Source organism: Python bivittatus, unplaced genomic scaffold (assembly GCF_059951505.1).
Source record: "Python bivittatus isolate LINGU-HERP-01145 unplaced genomic scaffold, Pbiv_v1 ctg000840_np1212, whole genome shotgun sequence".
Taxonomy (NCBI): domain Eukaryota; kingdom Metazoa; phylum Chordata; class Lepidosauria; order Squamata; family Pythonidae; genus Python; species Python bivittatus.
The window spans coordinates 46,149,378-46,172,308 of NW_028277113.1; the positions used below are offsets into that span (position 1 = coordinate 46,149,378).

A 22,931-nucleotide genomic window follows, 5' to 3' on the forward strand; every position below is an offset into this window, starting at 1 on the left:
TGCAAATAATACAGCCAGAGCTTCAAGTACTCAAAATAAAAGCCAGAATTCCTGGCTTATCTTGGCATACGATGAATGATTAGCATGCCAATCCATATGTTCTATTTATTCAACATTATCATGTGAATGAAAAACTAGAGAATCTTTTCTTTTGAACTTTGGATCTTACTTTCTTGCTCCCAAACAATGTTGGGTTTGTAAGCAGGGCAGCAACACATTATTATCACAGTTAAGAAGTCACAGTAAGCTAATGCTTTAGGTAAGCTAAGAATGTTGAGCATAGCCATATAATTCAAAATCAAATGATTTTATAACAAAGTTTATTAAGACTTAGAACTGCTGAAAAAGTGTCAGTCTAGCTCCCTATTATATTATTTGTATTCAGGCAGGTTTTAGAATGTAAATTGGTTTTGTTGCTGATGGGGTTTAATCTGATGCTGTCTATTCTTCATATTTGTGTATTTTTAAATTACATCTTTAGTTGTATTCAGTTTTATTTACATATATACCTGTGTACATACCCATCAGCTATTCCCTTTTGGAATAAGAAATGTTCTACAAAATGTAGAAAAAGAATAACAACTAATGAAAAAAAGGATTTGGAGGAGAAAAGAAAAGGAAATCTAAATATAGTTTTTAGCAGCACAATTTCCTTTACCTCTTTATACTTTTCTATTATTGTGAACTATTCTTGTTTCCATCATATCCCTATACCATCTTTTGTTCTTTTCCATCCTCCTTCTTTCTTGAGGATGTCATCAGCCCTATCCAGCTATGACTTTCTCAGATGTATCAAATACAGATTTGATATAATTTGTATCAAATACAGATACAAATCATGTATTTGATTGGAATTTGATCCTCATTTATTCTCTTTATATGACCAAACCACCTAAACATACTTCTTTTGTATGGTCATTCAGTTTTGTGTTCATTCCACATTCATTCAGCACCTATTCATTCTTAACCTTGTTTTAGTACAAAACACTTAAGTACCTCATTCCTTCTGTATTCAAATTTTATGTTTTTTCCAATATATTCAACTCTCAATTCCACTTAAAAAGTGGGCAGAATACACTTATATACAAGCAAGTTATTCATTCTTCACAACAGATCACGTACTACCCACTACCATTCTAGCAGCATTTACACATCTTAAATATTCTCCAACCATTTTCCCATCTTAAGTAAACATTCTGCCAAGCTGCACAAATTAATCTGCTTGCTTTACCTTTTTGCCTTTATGTATAACTTCCATTCATTCATTTCCCCTGTCAGGCACTGCTATCTAGGTCTTCAGTATATTTATTGTAAGATCCATATTCCATGTTGCATCATACAGTCCAGCATTTGCTTCAATAATTTGGGTTCTCAGCCCACAACATGGTATCGACAGCATACAAAAGCTCATGCATGTTGATGTCTCTACTTCTAACACTGCCACAAATTTTCCTTATATATTTAATTCATAAATACATTAAACAACCAAGGGGACATCACACATATTTATCTTACTGCATGCTCAGTATTGAACCATTTATTCTCACACTTAGGTTACTTCCATCAAGTACTGCTCTTATTGCATCCAGTAACCAACTTCCATATTGACAGAAAATGCTGCATAATTCAAACTATACCCTTTATCATATTTCTTTAATAAAATAACAAACATACAATAAAATTTATTTCTCACCTTCATACATTTCTCAGTTTCCTGCTGAAGGGCAAAAAATCTGGTTTGCATATACCTTGCCTGACATAAAATCACTGCATTTCCCAAATTTTGCTTGTTATGTCATCTCTTGTGTCCTTTCAAACTGAATTCTGCCCAGGTACACTAAAATAACAAATCCTCTTGTAGTTTCTGCATTTACTCTTATTACCATTTCTTTTACACAGTGGAACAATAACAGCATTTTGATCATCAAGCACAGATGATTTCACACAGCCATTCAATAAGAAAATCATATACATAGTTTAACTACACCTGCAGTCTTCCAGTTTTTCATCATTCTCACAGCCTTCATGATTTACATGTCATTAGTTTCTTGGATATTAACATTTGTAATGTTAATTTCAATTCCAGTCTCTGATACACCACACATGTAAATCTAAAATACTACTCAAGCTAGCATTCGCTCATTTTAGTATCTTCCCAAATCATTTCATCACTTCTGTTCTTAATTCCATTCATTCTGATGGAGGCTCCTTGTTTAGTGCTCTTCACCTATTTCCAAATCAATGTTTATGTCCATCAAACTGCTTTATATTTTCTCTGTCCCTTTTAATTTTAAGTATTTCTTGCTGTCTTTGATTGCATTCTTTTGCATCTATCCTTATACATTAGCTTTCATTTTCATTTTTGCAGCAGTCATTCTCTTATAGTCATTGTTTTATCCTCTGCCTCTTTCCCTATGTCATTCCATCAAGCATCCTTTTTCATACGTCCCATTAAACTAACTCTCCACACTTATGTAACACTTCGTAACATAACTGTTTTCACTCTGTTCCAGTCTGCTTCCACACATCATTCCTTACATCCACTTTCCATCCACTTAATTGTCACTTAAGACTTTCTTCATACAGGACTCATAGTTTTTCTTTCTGAGGTCAGTCTTCTTTCGTTATTGTTTCTTTTGCTTCTTTCCTTTTTTTCTGTATAATTTTTTCCTAAGATCCATTCTTGACACTACCAAAAGATGGTCTGTTCCAGGTTTAGAATCTCTGATCACTCTTGTATCCTTTCCTAAGTCTCTCAGTGTTTCATCATAAAGAGTAAAATCAGATTTGCTTTTAGAATTGTATTAATTTCTTCTCCATGTGTATTTTGTGAATAGACTTATGCTTAATCCATATATTAAAAACTGGACCCTTTTTGTTTCATTATCACTATTCAGGGGAATGTACCATGCAATTACTACTAACCTGTGAATTCTTCTGCATTCTAAATGATACCAGTTCATATTTTCTGACATACATTTTAACTCTTTTATTCATAATTAAACCATCCTCACTTCTTTGCATATTATCAAGTCCACTCCAGAAGATCATAAGCTTCATTCAGATCTGTTGCATCCTTTCCTTTTTTCTTAATTTCACAAACACACAACATTTTCATGAACTTATACTCTTTACTGTGTGCCTCACTTACAGTTCAAGCCACAATCTTCAATATGCCATGGGCTCATCATGGTTTTGGTCATCTGAAACTTTTACATAACACTTTTTATAAGACAATGAAAGAGTAGATGAGGGTACTAGACTTAAGTCATATCCATATCCCATGCAGCATACCTTGCTAATAGTAAGGACACAGTGCCAATAAATTTTGAAACATTTTGGCCAGTATGCCACAAGCACAACCAAAGCTCAATTTCACCTCAAGCATGCCCATGCTATTCTATTCAAGTTAGGATCCCTGATCTGAAACCTGTGTGTCAAGTCAACAAATAGTTCCCCAAATTTCACCAACAAGGGGTGGTTTTGAATTTTTATAATTAAAATTCTGTGTATACTTTTATTAATGTTAGTCACATGCTCCATTTTGGGCAGAAAATTGAGGTATAAATACAGTAAACAAATGGAGGAGCAAATATCATAGCTCTATCCCAAATGAACCTGGTTACTGAAGCATTACATCATTTGCACGTCCATATGATTCCCTTGCAGTGATATCTGAATATGAACATTGGCCCAACAAACTGGGGAAAACCATTTTATATTAAATAACTAATTTATGGGATTAGGGAAAAAAATAGTATTACTGGTAACTAATAAAGTAGAAACATACATATTTATTTCTTTTCTTCTTGTTTTTTCAGAAGAGGCGTTCAAGCAGACAGGTTAAAAGAAAACGTTATACAGAAGACTTGGAATTCAAGATTTCTGATGAAGAAGTTGATGATGCAGATGGTGCTGGAAGAAACTCCCCTTCAAATAACTCTCAGTCCGAGCAACAGGTCTGTTCATATTTATGCTCTTCAAACTGAGGGATAAACTAAAAATTCTGAACAATATTTTAGTGTTGCTCGCCTTCCAAGGGATTTCCATCTCAGTTTGGCTCAACATGCCAAAATAAATTAGTTATTTAGATTCTTAAAGGTTGTGTTCATTCACATTTTCTTTACATGCCTACAATATGTAATTTAACATAATTTAGTGAAATTAATGGTCTGTGTTGAAAAGCTTAAAACTAGGCTCCAAGGAGACAGAATTTACCTCTGTGAATTCAGTGGTCTGGCTTCTATGACTTAATAAACCACTCAAGCTTGTCTCCTGCTGTCAGGTACTATAAGAACCCCTTTATGAAATTACTGTCTTTTAGTAAGCAGTGGGATATGCTTGATTTTTTATGTAGTGTAAATGATGGATAAAACGAATTGAATAAAATGAAGGGTGATAATGTGAAATGACTACTATTACAACCTTTTTTTAAAAAAATACATCATGTAACTAACTTGGGAAACCATTGGTGAAAGTGGGCATACTGAAGTATTTGTTCAGTAATTATTTTTAAAAGCTTTTTAAAATCCTTTACAGTGCTGTGTCAGATATTTGCAAAACAGGATAAGTAAATGAGGGAATCGTTGTTGTAAGATTGAAACTATCCTTGAGAAGCTTCTGGAAATTGCATCTGGAACACTCCCCTGGCTACCAATTGCCTGCTAGACAGAATTTAAGGCATTAGCTTAGGACCTGATTATTTGCAGGACTACCTTACCCGCAGTACTCCTGCCCTGTTACTCAAGGCAGCAGAAGATGCCCCTGCTGCTAGTTGCTCAACTATTGGGGTATTCAGAAAAGAACCTAAGGAGGTACATTTGGCTCTCCTAGTGTTTAGGAAAACAGTAAAAACACACCTGTTTTGCCAAGACTTTAATTGCTATTTATTTTACTGACTGGTTTTATTGTTTCAATTTAGTTGTATCGACTTTGTTATGCTTTACTGTTTGTATTTTTTAATTGTCGTAAGACTTCCTGAATGTTGGAATAAACAAAAAATGCAATATAAAATCTGTAATAAATAAAAATAAGTGTTCTTGGTTAGTGTCAACATTAAAAAATATAATTATTCTTTACAAAACAAACATTTTTTTCATTACAAATCTGTTTAACAACAAAATACTGTAAAAACAAAAATACCTAATGTCCCTTCTGAATCAGAATGGGGATCCATCTAGTCTAGCAAAGATGATCAGCAAGATTTCCCTAAGAACTTAAAACAGAACGAGAAGACATCTTTAAACCATGAATGATATAAAAGCATGTTCCCTCTATTTGAAAAAGCAACTTTCTTAATAGAGCAAGTGACCCAGCTCCTTAATCACTTCTAGAGATAAATGAGCTTCCCCTAGATTGGCTCTAGGAATTATATTTCCAAGATTTAGAATTTAACTTGTAATTTCTGCCCCTCAGTTCATGAATCTCTTCATTTGGCAGCTCCTTATATCTTTTTTCCTTTCTCCCTGCTCTACCCTTCTCTCTTAATAGTTTTTCCCTCTTCCTAATATGTGAAACACTAGTAGAGCTATATGTCAGGGATCTTGGGATGTAAGAAAAATATAAGTTGTCATAGTAAAATTACATTACCTTCACTTCTGTGCATGCAGATGTAGCAATATTCTGTAAAGAGGGGAGAAAACAACAGAAAATTGTGAATTCCCTGCCAGAGTGGCTGCTGCACAGCTGCTAGAAGATGATTAGGAATGAGAGATTCTTTCTTTAAAATCTGACCGAAAAAAGTTTACAATATTCATTTTCATATTGAAATGAAATATGATGAGGCTTCAGAACTCATTTTCTAAGCCTGGAATTTGCAAACTTCAATATTATATCTGAGATAGCCTTCCCCAGAGTGACTGGGAATGATGGGAGTTCAAGTTGTAGAGGACAATAGTAGGAAGATGGCCAGTCCAAACAATTTGGTTGTTCCTTTTATTCACATCAATAGTTACTATGAAATGTTTCATTTTAAGGAATCTTCTGATGCTGAAGGTCCCGTAGTAGAAAAAATTTTGAGTAGCCGCATAATCAAGAAACAGGTAATGGTTATTATTTTAATCTTCATTTTTTAGAATTGTTTGTTTCGCTGTAAATTCTTTCACAACTGTCAGTCAAAGAATTACTAGTTATTATTGGTCTGTATGTTTTTTGGAGGGAAAAAACCCTTGTTCATAGATTTCTAAATTTCAGCTTTACCTAATCTGAGAGATTAATTTAAGGTAATTTTAATTCAGTGTTGTACAAAGATAATATGCAAAGAAATTGAAAATAGAACAGAAACAGATTATAGGATATATGCTGTTGTTGACAATTCTTCATAAAGATATCAACAATAGATTGAAAATTGTTATCACAGTCTCTGGGTAATGAAATTAGAATTATGCTTTTAAAAGTAGTACATACAAAATCTGTGTTAGGTTCATTCTGTATTATGCCCAGGTTACTTGCTCTGTAAGTGTGTGTGTGTCTCTGTGTGTGTGTCTGTGTGTAGATAATTTATTGTAATATATAAAATATATTTTCAAATGCTTTTTTCTATCTAAATTCTCATCTTTGCACCTGAACAGAGCAGCAAATGGTAGAGAATGTAATTTTGGAAGCAGAACATCTTAGGGTCTTGGAGATGTAACAGGGCCACAACATTTATTTATCTGCTTTAGATCTTGGATAGTTAATACTTGACAGAGTAACCTATATTTGCTTTACTAGATCCAATGAGCTGAACTCATATCTTTACATCTTTTCACCCTAGTTTCTGTAGAATATTTTGTATCTCTAAGGGGAGGGGGCTGCCCATCAGTAAATGCTTTTATCTGGCTTTTAATCCAAACTGTTTGTATTAGAAAGAGCATTAATAATACTGTCATGTTCAGGGCCAAACCAGCATGTTATCACCTACAGCAACTGTTGCCCACATTTTGCTACCTGGGCTAGATTCTTTTGCCCTGCCAGTAGCTTCTTAACAATACTTATTACAGAGTGATAAATATTGAGGAGACAGTTTTGTAAACAGTGACCTTAAAACTCCTCTATTATCAGTGCAAAGAGCCACCTCCTTGCTGGTTCATAGGGAAGCTATTAGAAACTAAGAAAGTCTCCACAGTAATATAATGAGAGTTAAATTGATTTTAAATTGGAAATAGTCCAATTGCTGAATTTCTTGTCACCTATCCCTTTCATCTTAATACATCTTGTTAAAGGAGACTCTGATAATCTTGCTTCGAAGAAATATTTTTGGTTGAGGCAGTTGCCAGCATCTTGACAGCCATATCCAGCATTGTAGCCTGTCTTATCCTGTAGAGGCACCTGAAATAGTAGCAGAGGAGAAGGGCGGTTATGGGCATGATGTTTATTTGCTACCCAGATCCATGCTTGAAAAAAAGAGACTGCCCTTGGTACAATTGGCTTGAAGACAGAAAAGTGTTTAGCTATTGCATCTTTAGGCACTTGAGTCTGAAGTCAGTTTCTGGGACTCAGGTCTCTACAAAGAAAATGAGATTGAGATGAGGTAGAAAACAGGAAATGTGGCCTGCTTAGTAGTTAATTTTCCGCATATGCTTTTTGAAAATCTCTACCAGGCTGCTTCTATATGACTTCTGTATAGCACTACATGAAGAAAGTTCCCCAAATGCAATAAGAATATTCCTGAATTTTCCAGCCCTCCGCTTCCCTCATTCTCCTCTCAAGTCTGATATGGACTTCCTGAGTCCTCCAGAGCAATTTTGAGTGTGTAGGGGCAGAATTAATTTCTGGCAAATGGACACAACTGGATACAAACCTATAAGTTCTCAAATATGCTTTAAAAACAACAATATTTTGTATTTTAATTGTGGACTGTTTTAAATACATATTTTTGTTTAATTATAGTTATGTCTGGTGATCAATTTTTATTTTATTGCTTACTTTGTATTTATGATTCCATCAGGGTTTTTTTTCTTTGACTTGTACATCATTTTATATTTGTAAACAATTGTATATATATTTATAAATAATTATGACAACAGCAATACAGAAGCATTCTCTGAGATTAATCATGCAGAGAACTGTCCAGTTAGCTTAATAAATGAAGTTAGAAAATTGATTTCCCAAGACCAATAGTGTATTCTGGGCACTGCACCACATGTGTTGAAAACCAACACATATTTTACTGTAAATTAAAACAAGCATTTTATATAAAACTAGACAACCCTATGACCTGTTGGGTCATCCTTTGAGAGAAAGGTAGTGCAGTCTGATGTGACCAGAATTAACATTACATTTTAGGCTGACTGTATTTTTTTTACCCCAATGCTGGACAGTCCCATGATCATCATAAATAGAAAAAGAAGAGTATATATCATAAATAGAAAAATATTTGTAGTGGCAAATGAACTTCAATTATATGTCAATATTTACTTACCTAAACAGGGAAACAGAATGACTACAAGCAGGCAAAAAAGCAGTTGGAGTAGGACTGACATCTGACATCCTGCCAGCTTCCCAATTGACTTTGCTTGTGGGAAGATGGCAGGGAACATTGGAAATCACAATCATGTGACTACAGGGACACTGCAACGGCCACAACTTTGCAAATAAAACTGGTCTGAACATCATGGAAATTTCAATTCCACAGGAGTAATGGGTCCCGGATTTTTTATGCATTCTTTAAGTTAGCAGATTTTAGGTACCTGAATTCAAAAATTGTGGTAGTATAATGCACTGTTTGGGCTAAACTGAGGTACAAACAGATAAACACAATGAGAGTTTTAGTAGTATATAGGTATTTTCGTAATGGTTTCATATACAGTACTATACAAAAGTTTTAGGCAACTGTGAAAAAAATGCTGTAAAGAATGCTTTCAAAAATATATATTGTAATTGTTTATGTTTGTCAATTTACAAAATGCAAAGTGAGCAAACAGAAGAGAAATCCAAATCAAATCAATATTTGGTGTGACCACCCTTTGCCTTCAAAACAGCATCAGTTCTTCTAGGTACACTTGCACACAGTTTTTGAAGGAACTTGGCAGGTAGGTGGTTCCAGACATCTTGGAGAACTAACCACAGATCTCCTGTGGATGTAGGCTGCCTCAAATCCTTCTGTCTCTACATGTAATCCCAGACAGACTCGATGATGTTGAGATCAAGGCTCTGTGGGGGCCTAACCATCACTTGCAGGACTCCAATTACACACCTCCCTGATGGTATGGCACGATGGATAAGTATCTGCCTATATTTCTCAGCGTTGAGGACACCACTGATCCTGACGAAATCTCCAACTCCATTTGCAGAAATGCAGCCCCAAACGTGCAAGGAACCTCCACCATGTTTCACTGTTGCCTGCAGACATTCATTACTGTACTACTCTCCAGCCCTTCAGCAAACAAACTGCCTCCTGCTACAGCCAGATCTTTCAAATTTTGACTCATCAGTCCAGAGCACCTGCTGCCATTTTTCTGCACCCCAGTTCCCATGTTTTCATGCATAGTTGACTCGCTTAGCCTTGTTTCCACATCAGAGCTATGGCTTTTTGGCCAGAATTCTTCCATGAAGATCACTTCTGGCCAGACTTTTCCAAACAGTAGATGGGTATACCTGGGTCCCACTGGTTTCCACCAGTTCTGTGCTGATGGCACTGCTGGACATCTTCCAATGTCAAAGGAAAGTAAGCATGTTGTATCTTTCATCTGCTGCATTAAGTTTCCATGGCCAACCACTACATCTACAGTCACCAGTGTTGCCTGTCTCTTTGTGCTTCTTCAAAAGAGCTTGAACAGCACATCTTGAAACACCAGTCTGCTTTGCAATTTTTGCCTGGGAGAGACCTTGCTGATGCAGTCTAACTACCTTGTGTCTTGTTGCTGTGCTCAGTCTTGCCATGGTGTACAACCTCTGACATGAACCTGTCTTCTACAGCCTTACCTTAGTAGCAGAGTTTGGCTGTTCCTCATCCAGTTTTAAGCCTCCTACACAGCTATTTCTGTTTCAGTTAATGACTGTGTTTCAACCTACATATGAAATTGATGATCATTAGCACCTGCTTGGTATAATTGGTTAATCATCCACCTGACTCTAATCCTACAAGATCCCTGACTTTGTGCAGGTGTACAAACTGTGCAAGTGTAAGAATTGATGCTGGTTTGAAGCCAAAGGGTAGTTGCACCAAATATTGATTTGATTTAGATTTTTCTTCTGTTTGCTCACTTTGCATTTTGTAAATCAATAAACAATTACAATATATATTTTTGAAAGCATTCTTACTCTACAGTGTTTTTTCACACCTGCCTAAAACGTTTGCACAGTACTGTATATATTTGTTTGACATAACAGTGAGCAGCATAAAGTCATTAAGATTTTTGCAGAATAAGAATAAAGGCTAGAATTGCTGCGAAGGAAAGAATGTTACAGACTCAGAACCAGACACCTAGAGTTATATTAAATCAATAAATTAAAAAGTGTATCCATTAGATTACCATGTGGTAAAATCAGTCTTACTAAGAAAAAATTAATATTCCAGAAAAAAACAAAAGATTTTTCTTAGTGACGCTTAAAACTGAGGGGGAGGGATCATCTTTAAGTGCATACTGTGCCATAAAGATTGGAAAGGGACAGCATATGTTTATTATAAGAGTTTTCAGTAGATCATCTCTTCATGCATAACCTCTATAATACTTTACAGTCCTAAAAGTGAAATTTAATTTATGTACTAGTCGAATTTAAAGTAATAAGAGTTGTAGTTAAAGGATATTTGGCATCTGTTACAACTTAAGAGAATTTTCTTCATTTTCCCCAGTGTACTTTAAAGATACAAACTGTTGGGTTGTTCATTTTATTTATTTATGGATCAAATTTGTCACTGCCCATCTCGTTAAAGAATGACTCTGGGTGGTTTACAGAATTCATATCTCAAAATTCTCTATGAAGCACTGAATGCACGCACTGTAGTTATTTAGTTAATATCTTATTAAAGAATGCTTTATTTGGTAAAGAATGTGAAAATCAAATTACATATTAATAATCAGGAGTAGGAATATTTAGACATGGTTGTCCAGACTAGAAATGGATATATACAGTGGGGCAAAAAAGTATTTAGTCAGCCACCAATTGTGCAAGTTCTCCCACTTAAAAAGATGAGAGAGGCCTGTAATTTTCATCATAGGTATACCTCAACTATGAGAGACAAAATGAGAAAAAAAATCCAGAAAATCACATTGTCTGATTTTTGAAGAATTTATTTGGAAATCATGGTGGAAAATAAGTATTTGGTCACCTACAAACAAGCAAGATGTCTGGGTCTCACAGACCTGTAACTACTTCTTTAAGAGGCTCCTCTGTCTTCTACTCGTTACCTGTAGTAATGGCACCTGTTTGACCTTGTTATCAGTATAAAAGACACCTGTCCACAACCTCAAACAGTCACACTCCAAACTCCACTATGGCCAAGACCAAAAAGCTGTCGAAGGACACCAGAAACAAAATTGTAGACCTGCACCAGGCTGGGAAGACTGAATCTGCAATAGGCAAGCAGCTTGGTGTGAAGAAGTCAACTGTGGGAGCAATAATTAGAAAATGGAAGACATACAAGACCACTGATAATCTCCCTCGATCTGGGGCTCCATGCAAGATCTTAACCCATGGGGTCAAAATGATCACAAGAATGGTGAGCAAAAATCCCAGAACCACATGGGGGGACCTAGTGAATGACCTGCAAAGAGCTGGGACCAAAGTAACAAAGGCTACCATCAGTAACACACTATGCTGCCAGGGACTCAAATCCTGCAGTGCCAGATGTGTCCCCCTGCTTAAGCCAGTACATGTCTGGGCCCATCTGAAGCTTGCTAGAGAGCATTTGGATGATCCAGAAGAGGATTGGGAGAATGTCATATGGTCAGATGAAACCAAAGTAGAACGTTTTGGTCTAAACTCAACTTGTTTGAGGAGAGAGAATGCTGAGTTGCATCCAAAGAACACCATACCTACTGTGAAGCATGGGGGTGGAAACATCATGCTTTGGGGCTGTTTTTCTGCAAAGGGACCAGGATGACTGATCCGTGTAAAGGAAAGAATAAATGGGGCCATGTATTGTGAGATTTTGAGTGAACACCTCCTTCCATCAGCAAGGGCATTGAAGATGAAATGTGGCTGGGTCTTTCAGCATGACAATGATCCCAAACACACCACCTGGGCAACGAAGGAGTGGCTTCGTAAGAACCTTTCAAGGTCCTGGAGTGGCCTAGCCAGTCTCCAGATGTCAACCCCATGGAAAACCTTTGGAGGGAGTTGAAAGTCCGTGTTGCCCAGCGACAGCCCCAAAACATCACTGCGCTAGAGGAGATCTGCATGGAGGAATGGGCCAAAATACCAGCAACAGTGTGTGAAAACCTTGTGAAGACTTACAGAAAACGTTTGACCTCTGTCATTGCCAACAAAGGATATATACCAAAGTATTGAGATAAACTTTTGATATTGACCAAATACTTATTTTCCACCATGATTTGCAAATAAATTCTTTAAAAATCAGACAATGTGATTTTCTGGATTTTTCCCCCCATTTTGTCTCTCATAGTTGAGGTATACCTATGATGAAAATGACAGGCCTCTCTCATCTTTTTAAGTGGGAGAACTTGCACAATTGGTGGCTGACTAAATACTTTTTTGCCCCACTGTAGTTTACTATATCTAAGAAATTCTAGGTTGTGGAATGTAAGCAAACATGAGAATGGAATTAAGAAAAAGTGGTGCATCTCAAAAATAAATGATGGTTAGGCTTACCCAAAATAAATGTATTTTAAATGAAACAAACAAATCTGAATGTTAGTTAATGTTGGAAGAAATTTATGGCTGAAGAATATTTAGGTTTGTTTTTTTTTTATCTCCTTTTCTTCAAGAAATGTAGAGCCAATCAGTTTAGAACAACAACAAAATACAATTTAAAACTATAAAAATTAAAACTTTACAGCCTTGGCTATTCTACATCCTAAGAAATATGGCTAAACACTTTTCAGTGTTCCCTTGGGAGATTCTTTCCCTTGTTGGGACAGCAAGTCATCTACTAACTTCCTCCACCTCTTCCAGATATTCTTCAAAGCTACAAGAAGAGGGAGAAAACCTTTCTCTCCACCTTTAGTCATAACACCAGAAGCGATATCAAAATTGTTTTTGACAATTGCCTCTGATTCCTCCTTTTGGAAACAGTCTATTCTGCTGTCTAGACCAGTGAACCACTGTTACCATTGACAAATGTGTGTATGTATTAAACAAATTTGTATGGCCGCCCAACTCACACATGGTGACTCTGGACTGCTTAGAGAATTAAAACCCATAATACAAAAACCAATAGCCCCCCCCACACCTCCCTGACAGCAACAAACACATTCAGATTAACCATTTGATTGGCTCTGTATCAGCCTGGGGTGCCCAGGCCTGTTGACAAAACCATGTCTGTATCACCTTCTGGAAAAGTATCAAGGTGGGGGCCAGTCTTATCTCCAAGGAAATGATATAGGGAGGGAGCCACCATGGAGAAGGCCCTTTTTCTCAGTCCCACTAAATGTACCTCCCTCATTGAAGGGACCCACAACATACCCTGCCTCCCGCTCTGTGGACTGGGTAGATGTAACTGGGGAAAGGCAGTCCTTCAAATAACCTGGCCCCAAGCCACGTAGGGCTTTAAAGTCCTCTCCCCCCCCCAGCATCTTACAGGTTTTTTTAGGGCCAAATTATAGGAGGTTTTTAGGCCATTTTTATATATGTTTTTAACTATTTATAGATTATGTCTATGTCTGGAGAGTCCTGTGTTTTTTTTTTATTATTATTGTGAGCCGCCCAGAGTCACCCATTGAGGGAGATGGGCGGCATACAAATTTGAAAAATAAATAAATAAATAAATAAATAAAGGTGACAACCAGCACCTTAAATTGGACCCAGAAGCAAATAGGCAACCAATGCAGCTCCTGCAAAAGAGGTGACACATGCGCAAATCTAAGCTTGCACAAAACCATGCAGGCCGCCACATTTATTGAAACTTCTGGATACTCTTCAAGGGCAGCTCCATGTAGAGTACATTACAGTAGTCCAAACAGGAGGTGACTAGGGTGTGGGTGACTGTGAGAAGGGCATGTTGGTCCAGAAATGGGCATAACTGGTGCACAACTCGCAGTTGCACAAAGGCCCACCTGGCCATGACTGCCACATGCTCCTCGAGCAGGAGTCACGAGTCCAGGAGAACCCTCAGATTACATACCGGGTCTGTCTGGGGCAGTGCAACCCCATCCAGAACCAAAGATGGTAATTCTCCTGTGACCAAAGAGCCCCGAGCCCAAAGCCGCTTCATCTTGCCAGGGTTCAGCTTCAACCTGTTGTTCCCCATCCAGACCTCAATAGCCTCCAGGCACCAAGAAAGGGCGGTCATGGCATCACTTAACCCACCATGGTCAGAGATGTACAACTGAGTATCATCTACATACTGGTGATATCTCATCCCATGGTGGTGGGTGATCTCACCAAGTGGCTTCAGATGTTAAACAGCAGAGAAATCACTGACCCTTGCAGAACCCTGCAAAAATATTCTATAGGGCTTCCAGAAGCCTACAATATTATGGTGCTACAGCTTCTAATGGAAGTGATTCTGAATTTTCCAAAATGAACGGTTTTGACCTGCACAGATATTAATCCTTTTGGTTGGTCTGTAATTACAGGACTTTTTAGACGCTTCCTTATTAATGTATCTTTTGAGTAGCATGGCCTACTATGTTCCAGAAGTATATGGTTCATTGGCCTTTGTTTCTGCTCAAGTTTCTGCCAAAGGATAAACTCTCTGCTGAATTTAAGAATAGCCTCCCCAAATATAGGAAGGCTTTTGTAAAGTTAAGATACATTTCACTCAAATATGGCCTTTCTCCCTAAAGAGATAATTCAGTTTCACATCAAAATAGTCTCTCGGTATTTTTTCTGAACCCATTCCTCAGGATTCCTCAGTAGAGTTTCCATCCTATATCTCTGTAAAGCTGCAGTATGACCATGTATTTCATTTTCATTTGGCATTAGTCTCTTCGTCTTTGGGCATGGTAAGAAGCTATGAGGTTTCTTTGCTTTCCAAGGACTGGACGCACCACAGTGTAGCAAATCTGTACAAAACTCTTTATTGCACACATACCTTCCCCAGCAGCAGGGTATTGCTCTCCACCCTTCTAGGCCTTGCAAGGTGATGTTGCCATATAAATATGTCTTTAATGCTCCTTTAATATTTAATTCATTCAAAAGTCTCAAAGTCTATAAAGTAGCATACAGCCTTTCCCTTTTTCCAAACATTCTTGCACTAGTTGGGATGAGGTGCTCCCTCAGTGTGATTGTTCCTTTTCTAGTTGCTGCTGAGCTCCCAGCAAAGCTCCAAGCATGACTCTCACCAGGTTATGCTACTCACCATAACTTGTGGTCCTGGCTGTTGTATGATAGTCTTCTTGTCTGCTTTTAATAGCTGCCAGTCTTAAGACGACATCGCCTCCGCTTCCCCATCTGTACCCATCTGTATGCTGTTTGCTTATCACCTTTCCTCTTACACACGCACCTTCCTCACTCTGTCTTAGCATTAGCTTTTGTAAGTTAAGAGCCTGGATGGGGTGAGGCTGCCTCTGGATGTCTGCAGTTTTTGAAAATGCCAGGGTGTGGCTCAATTATCACAGGCAGCTGGAATGCCTGGCTTGGATGCTTGTGAGTAAAGTTTGAGGGAGGGAAATGAGGTGAGAAGTGTTTCTGCCTGGCTACAGCTACTTTTTCCATGCACAGACAACAACCCCAACTTCACTTCCTCACAGAAGCATCATTGAGACATCATTCCTCTCATTGGCCACCTTGTCTCATCTTCCTTCTGCCAAGTTTGCAACTTGTTACTGCCCCATTAGAGTGAATCATGGAGACAATGGAAAAACCTGTATGGTTATATGACTAAGGTCCTGAATGGTAATTTTTGGATTCACATGATATGCTGCCATTTCCCTGCTTCATATTGAATCTGATTTAGTCTCAAACACTGTCAGTTTTTAAAACAGAGGTGGAAACATCCCATAATTCCTTATAAAATGGAATTCCCACTAAAAAGCTAGCCCTAGAAAATTCTGAATTCTGATACCCTACTCATCTGGGTTGTGTCCAGACTCTTCAAGCACAGAATTGTAATTTAAAGTTGCATCAAAATCTAAAATAAGATTTTGTGGCTGCATGATATTCCATCCTGCTTAACAAGATTCGGCTAAAATTTAGCAATGAAAGTAGCATTTTGGCATTTGTTTAATTTAGCTACTTGATATGCAAGAAATTTTGTCAAGCTTAGTGTAATTGCACTATCAAGTAAAACTAATACTGTATAAAATAATACATTAAAACAACAATAAGGCTTTAAAAGTCCAGCTTAATATGGATTCTTATTTAGCAGTGTTAATGTTATGGAACCATAAACCATATTAAAACACTACTTGAACAAGTCACAAAACCACAATATAAAGTTGTCAAGAGCCAGCCAAGAATAATACATAAGGCATTCAGGAGTGCAGTTGCTAATTGGCTGCTGCCTGAGAAAATGGTACACTTGGCTTCTCTGTAACACTGTGGGTTTGGCAGAAAGCCATTTTGGGGTCAAGTTGTTGTGAATGAAGCTGTGTGTGGTTAGGGAGGCGTTACAATGATTCATGTGTTGGAAATTGTAATGAGTAGAATTTTCATGGCTTAAGTAAATTCAGGGAAGTCTTTGCATCTCTCTCTCTGTTTTTCCTTTAAAAATATACCATAAATCCTTTTTTTTTATTGTTGTTAAATTTCAAAAGCATGCTGTTTATGAGTGATACTTTGTATTAACTGTAAGGTTAAGGTGATATTTACCACTGTTGTTTGTAATTAACACCACTGATCTCTCTTTTTATAGATGGAGAATGGAGAAGAAACAGAATCAGAAGAATTCTATGTAAAATACAAAAACTTGTAAGCAAGCCCTAACTTCAGCATTCTCTGAGCAGTTCCCCAATATGTAAAACATAAATGATGTAATCACTGCTGTCCATCATAAAAGTTACAAATATATAAAGGTTAATTACAAATCAGTTACAGATTATGTTCTGCCTATGAGTAGAAATACAGAATATTAATTTTAAATGTTCAGAATGTTAGAATCTGTGACCTGATGGGATATCTCTACTTACATTTAGATGTATCGAGAATGTCTTATTTTTGTACACTTTATTTAATAATGAGTGGAGCTGGAATGATCTAACCATGAGACTAGTAACTAAATGTCAACAGAAATCCAGACTGAAAATATTTAATAGATATAATATTGTTTATTTCCTGCTGCAGGATGTCACTGTAACTGTAAATTTCAGCTATAGTTACAGTGAAATTGATATTTTAGAAATTGACATTTAAATTATGATAGTGTAATAGGAGTTCAGCTATACAATTTGTTACTTATTGTTCATGTTGTATTCAAGTTTAGCTAGAAGGCGGATCTTAAGGTTTCTTCCTGTCCATAGAGGTAACCCCTCCTTTCAGTCTTATGTTCTGCTTTCTAGAGGAAGCAGTGATTTCCACTGACTCCATCTTAGGAGTTGAGAATAAAAGATTACAACTAAGAGGGCTCCATGGCCAGCTGGGAGAATGGCCCAGCAGATGGGGGAAGGAGCATCAAGGGAAGCACCCACACACACCTCCAGAGCATGGAAGAGGTGAGCAGCAGCACCACTTTCAAGCGTACCTTCAGTGAAGCAGGCTAAAGGCCACCCGGAAACCTCCCCCACTTAAGTGGAGTAGACATTAGCACCTTTATAACAGAAATAACATTAATATTAACATTTGGCAGATAAAGTTCTCAGATCTGCTCAAAGTTGAACTCTGGTCAGTTCCAGCTGGGGTACCTGGGGCATGGCCTTCTATGATTATTTGGAGTGAGTTTGATTCTGTGGAAGTGGAACAGGGTTCCCTAGTCTGTAAGCTTGGCCATCTCCTCATTAGATCTAGATCCCTTGTGGATAGTTACAGCTGCCCAAGAGGTGACCTATGGTTGGGTCCATGTATGAAGTCACCTTCTTTGAGTGAGATAGTGGTTCCATTAGTCTTGAAACAGACTTTCTCAAGAAGCCATGACTGGACTGGACTGGACTGGACAGTCCTGGACAACTATTGTCCAGTTTCCAACCTACCCTTTTTAGGGAAGATGGTGGAAAATATGGTCAAGCTTCAGCTCCAGAGGATCCTTGAGGAAGCTGATTATTTGGACCCATTTCAGTTAGGTTTCAGGCCAGGGCTTAGTGGTTGCGCTTGTGGGTGACCTGTGGTAGAGTTGGGATGGGGGTGGTGCATCCATCTCTGGGGTTTTGTCAGCTTTTGATACCTTTGACTATAATAACATTTTGGACCATGCTTGGGAGTTTAGAGTGGGAGACACTGTGTTATAGTGGTTCTCCTCCTTTCTCTGTGGCCAGTTTCAGTCAGTGCTGACAGGTGGGGAGAAATCTCACCCATGGTCCCTCACTTGTGAGGTGCTGCAGGGCTTAAAACTCTCTCCCTTTCTGTTTAACATCTATATGGAAACCTCTCGATGAAGTCATCCACTGGTTTGGGTCATGTATCATCAATATGCAGATGATACTCAGTTGAATATCTCAACCCCTGGTCTAGAGATGCAGTCTAAGTCCTGACCCTGTGCCTGGAGGCTGTGCGGATCTGGATGGGGAGGAACAGACCCAGGCTCAAACCTGACAAGACCGAATGGTTGTGTCTGTTTGGGCCCCCCAGATTTGGAGATACTCCATTGCTGATTCTCGGTGGGGTTGTGCTTCCCCATTCAAGACTTGTGCACAATATGGGTCATGTAGGGTCATATAGGGTGCCATATACTGTTACACAAACCCACTGAAGAATATTGCTATAATATAGCTCTTCCTGTCAGCTCCATTTCCAGTGACCAAAATGGTAGTTGGATTTACTGCGAAGTAACTTTATGTCATTGTGAGTTGGGCCCATCTGTCCCACCCTGTTTAGGAAAGGAGGGTAGATTTCAGGAGTATCCAAGTGGCCCAAAGGACAAGATGCAAGTTCATTTACTGCACTATCCTAATTAGTATATGTTCTTCAATTCCCATGTACTTTACCAGTTGTTAGTTTGCTGCTGCACAATAAAGGAGGATTTGAATGACACTCAAATGAAATCAGTATATGACTGAAAATGGGGAGGGGGCACAGGACAGGAAGAAGCCTTAAGTCTTGCCTTCTAGCTCAAAAAGGTGGAGTCAGCCCTTTCATGTCCTATTGAGTCCATCTTCTGGTAACCAACTGCTCATAGCACTTACTGTATTTTAACAGTTTGAAACCAGTTTATTTCTACTTTGTTTATAATTTATGGCCAATACTTTTCTTCTGACCAATACAGAACCAAAATTAGGTAGGGGTGGGGGTGTTGATAATCGTTAAATCCCCCAAACTGCTTACTTCTGTTTGTATGTATGTCCCCTTTTTAAAACAATTGAAGTTGTACATAAAAAGTAGTGCCAGCATGAAGACTAGAATACATTTCTGCTGCTGAAAAAAAATAGGCCAGTTCTTCCCTTTCTAAACCAGTCATATGAACGTCCATCCATGTGTTGGAGTCTTGGATAACTAAATACAATTAGAGCTGGATTGAGTTAAAAGATTTCCTTGCCCAGTACCAATAGATGGTGGTCACATGGAATAAGGTCACAATGCAGGAATCATTGATTTCCTGGGTACTGACTTTTTCTCTTGCCTCTTTAGGAGTGTGGTGGTTCAGTGACAATGTCAGTCAGTCAGTCAGTCAGTCAAATCCTGTTGTGCATTGTCATGATGTTACATCATGTAAATGCCTTCTTTTCCCTGTAGTACTGAATGATACAATAGAACTACAGCACTAATTTTAATTATTTAAGATATTTGTACCACATTTTTAATGAGGCAAAATACCTAGTGAATTCAATTAAAATACAATTAAAACATCAGTTTGAAAATCCGGGAAAAAATAACTAATAAACCAAATAACAAACAGAAAGTAAGTCAGTTTAAACAGGCTTAAATATCTTTAATTAAATGGATGTTTATAAATAATATACTGTACTTTAAAAAAAATGAATTTAAAGCATTTTGCACTTTCAAATTATAATAGGGCATCACATTTGAAGATATAGGCTGCTTATTTTGTAATTGAATTTTATAATACACTCAGGTTTTTTAGTTATCATAGCTATTTCTGAGTTGCCCACAACCAACTCTAAGAATTGTAAATGTGCTCCCCAGTCCAAAAAGTTGTAGTAAAGAATATGTAGTTGTACAATATCTGATTTAAATCAACCAGACTTGCAACATTTTTACTCTGTTAAAATGTTTACATCAGATTAACTTCAATAGCAGTCACTGTTATGACCTAGGTTTATTGAACAAGTAACAGCTGAATTACACATAAAGCTAAGTCATAAGTCAGTTCAATACAACATTAAGCCAAAAGCAAGCAATTCAGATTCTGCTATACTGTCACATGCATACCAGGGATTTTTTTTTTTTTTAATGAATTACGTCCTTTGTTTCTCCAATCATAGTGATTATTACTGGCAATATCCACTTAAGTTTTAAAACATTTTTTCTCTCTGAATATTTACAGAAATGAAGATATTAGTAAAGGAGAAAGCATAGTCTCCTGTCTTCTACATTTAATTAAAATTTTATTGCCATCTTTTTCAAAAATATTCAATGATGCCTTAAAACTGTGCAGCTTATGTACTAGTTTTAAGACAATTATTTTATTAATGTAATTGTTTTGCATAAATATTAAGCTGATAAATAGTGTGTGTGCTGTAATTATTTTTCTTCATTCTTTTAGCTCTTACCTCCACTGTCAATGGGCATCTGTGGAAGTACTGGACAAAGACAGGAGAATTCAACAGAAGATTAAAAGATTTAAAGCAAAGCAGGCTCAAAATAAGTTCCTTTCAGAGGTATATTTTTTATTATTTTAATTAGATAAAATCATGTAGTAAGTCTGAGGTTCACTGATAACTCCATCAAGTGAAGACCAATCGTTTCTATTCATTGTACCTGTAGGTTCTTTTGAAAACTGTTCAGAATTTAAGCAGGTGCATAATGCAATAGCTTATCATAGTGGAATAGTCATGAGGAGTTCTAGATCTTATATGTCTGAATATTTACATGACTTGAAGAGATTACGCCCAAGATATTGTAAAGATGGTGGTCTCCTATAGGTTCCTTTTTAATAATACTCTATGTAGGCTGGATAAATTATTTTTTTATTAAATATTTTGAAAACAGACATTTAGGCACTCAGTCTACTGAAGTGGATTGATGTTTTAATTCCCTTAGCATTTTAATGATTTTAGCTCTTGGGTTTATTGACTGATTCTGGACTGTACTTCACCATGTTGGCTTTTTGTATTGTTGCAATTTTTAGATTTTGCTGTATTTTTGTTGTTTTAAAATGCTTGAATAATTCTTGGGAACTAGTTTTATAGATATATGTACAAATAAACGTAAGTAATGATTCCCCCTTCCCCACAATGTTGTCACATTTTCCAGAGGATTTCTGAATTTCACTCCAGTCTGTTTCAAGTGAACTAGAGCTAGTCGAGACATGAATTTACAGGAAATCTGTAAGCTAGTGATCTGAGCAATATGTGTCATTTACATCTTCATGTCAAACCAAGTTAACAAAGGAATCTGAGCAAAAAACATGATAGTTTAGTTTTGAACCTTTATTTCATGTAACATTTAATTATATTTCAAGCCCAGATGTTCTTCTAGGCAAACTGGCTAAATAATGGTTTGTTTGTCACTATCATTAGTATGAATCCTGAGCTGCCCACCAAATTACTCCCGATAATCATATTTCAGTATTGAAAGCTCATTTAGTGAGTAGATGTTGAGTTTTATGGCTGCCATATCTAGGTGAAATAATGGGAAGATCTGATTTCATCAGCATATGGGTTAACACTGAATATCCCCTCACTTTACAGTGTCACTGGGACTGAGTATTTACACTGAAACAGAAGAAGAAGGAACAAAACAGCACACTGTGATCCAAAAGATAGAATATCTACAGGAGGCTCCCCTCTAGGAAATATGGAATTATATAAGAATTAATGCATTTTTGTTCACAGTTCTGTCTCAAAAGCTATAGAAACCTCTAGAAAGATTGACAGAATAAGTGTATTGTGATGATCTCTAGTAAAGATGGTTTGTAGGACTACAAGTGCTGTCTCTGTTCTATACATTTATAAATCAAGTTGGTGGGGAGCTTAGAAAATTGTTGCCAATAGAAGGATATCAGCTGCAGGCAATACTTGAAAACAAAGTATGACCATAAGTAGCTAAAGATTTCATAAGCAATGTAGATTTATTTGGATGCTGTTCTCAGTAGACTATGGAATTGGTATCTGGAACTTGACAAACTGAAATTTAATCTAGAAAAACCAGTTCTGATCAGTGTAACACACGACTTAGTCACATGCAACACATGCTACATGCTGGTTCAGAATGCTACAACTGGAATAATTTCTGATGATTTTTTCTTACTAAATTATACCAATTTTCTTTAATTTTTCTTCAATTTCTGTGTTCAAAATGCCAATTATTTCCTGTTAAACCCTTAATTTGGGATTGGGATTTTTTATAAACTGCCTCCTTTGTTATAAACCATTCCATAAATTATGAGCAGAATGTTCTGTTGCCAGGAGAGTAGTAGTTTCATGATTGTGGAAGCCTTTGGAGAGTATGGTCACCTTCTAGACAGTTAGTAGAGACATATTTATGCTGTCATGATCTTGAAGCAGTTCTAATGTTCTTACTTTGTTTTATCCCAATTTATCCTAGGAATTAGTTGTTACTATTACAAATCCCTTGTTAGACCAAAGATAGTACAAAATGTTTTAGATTTTTTTCAGCAT

At 37.0% G+C, this 22,931-nt stretch overlaps 1 protein-coding gene across 5 annotated transcripts in view; it reads left to right on the top strand.

The window, feature by feature from the left end:
• CHD7 (chromodomain helicase DNA binding protein 7) overlaps positions 1 to 22,931 on the top strand; it is a 203,298-nt gene that overhangs the window by 127,889 nt on the left and 52,478 nt on the right. For all 5 annotated transcript variants that reach the window (XM_088130937.1, XM_088130933.1, XM_088130936.1 and 2 more), the window contains 4 exons: positions 3,822 to 3,959; positions 5,976 to 6,041; positions 16,898 to 16,953; positions 20,855 to 20,969. In XM_088130937.1, coding sequence (XP_087987063.1) covers positions 3,822 to 3,959; positions 5,976 to 6,041; positions 16,898 to 16,953; positions 20,855 to 20,969 — 375 coding nt within the window. The remainder of the gene's footprint in view (positions 1 to 3,821; positions 3,960 to 5,975; positions 6,042 to 16,897; positions 16,954 to 20,854; positions 20,970 to 22,931) is intronic.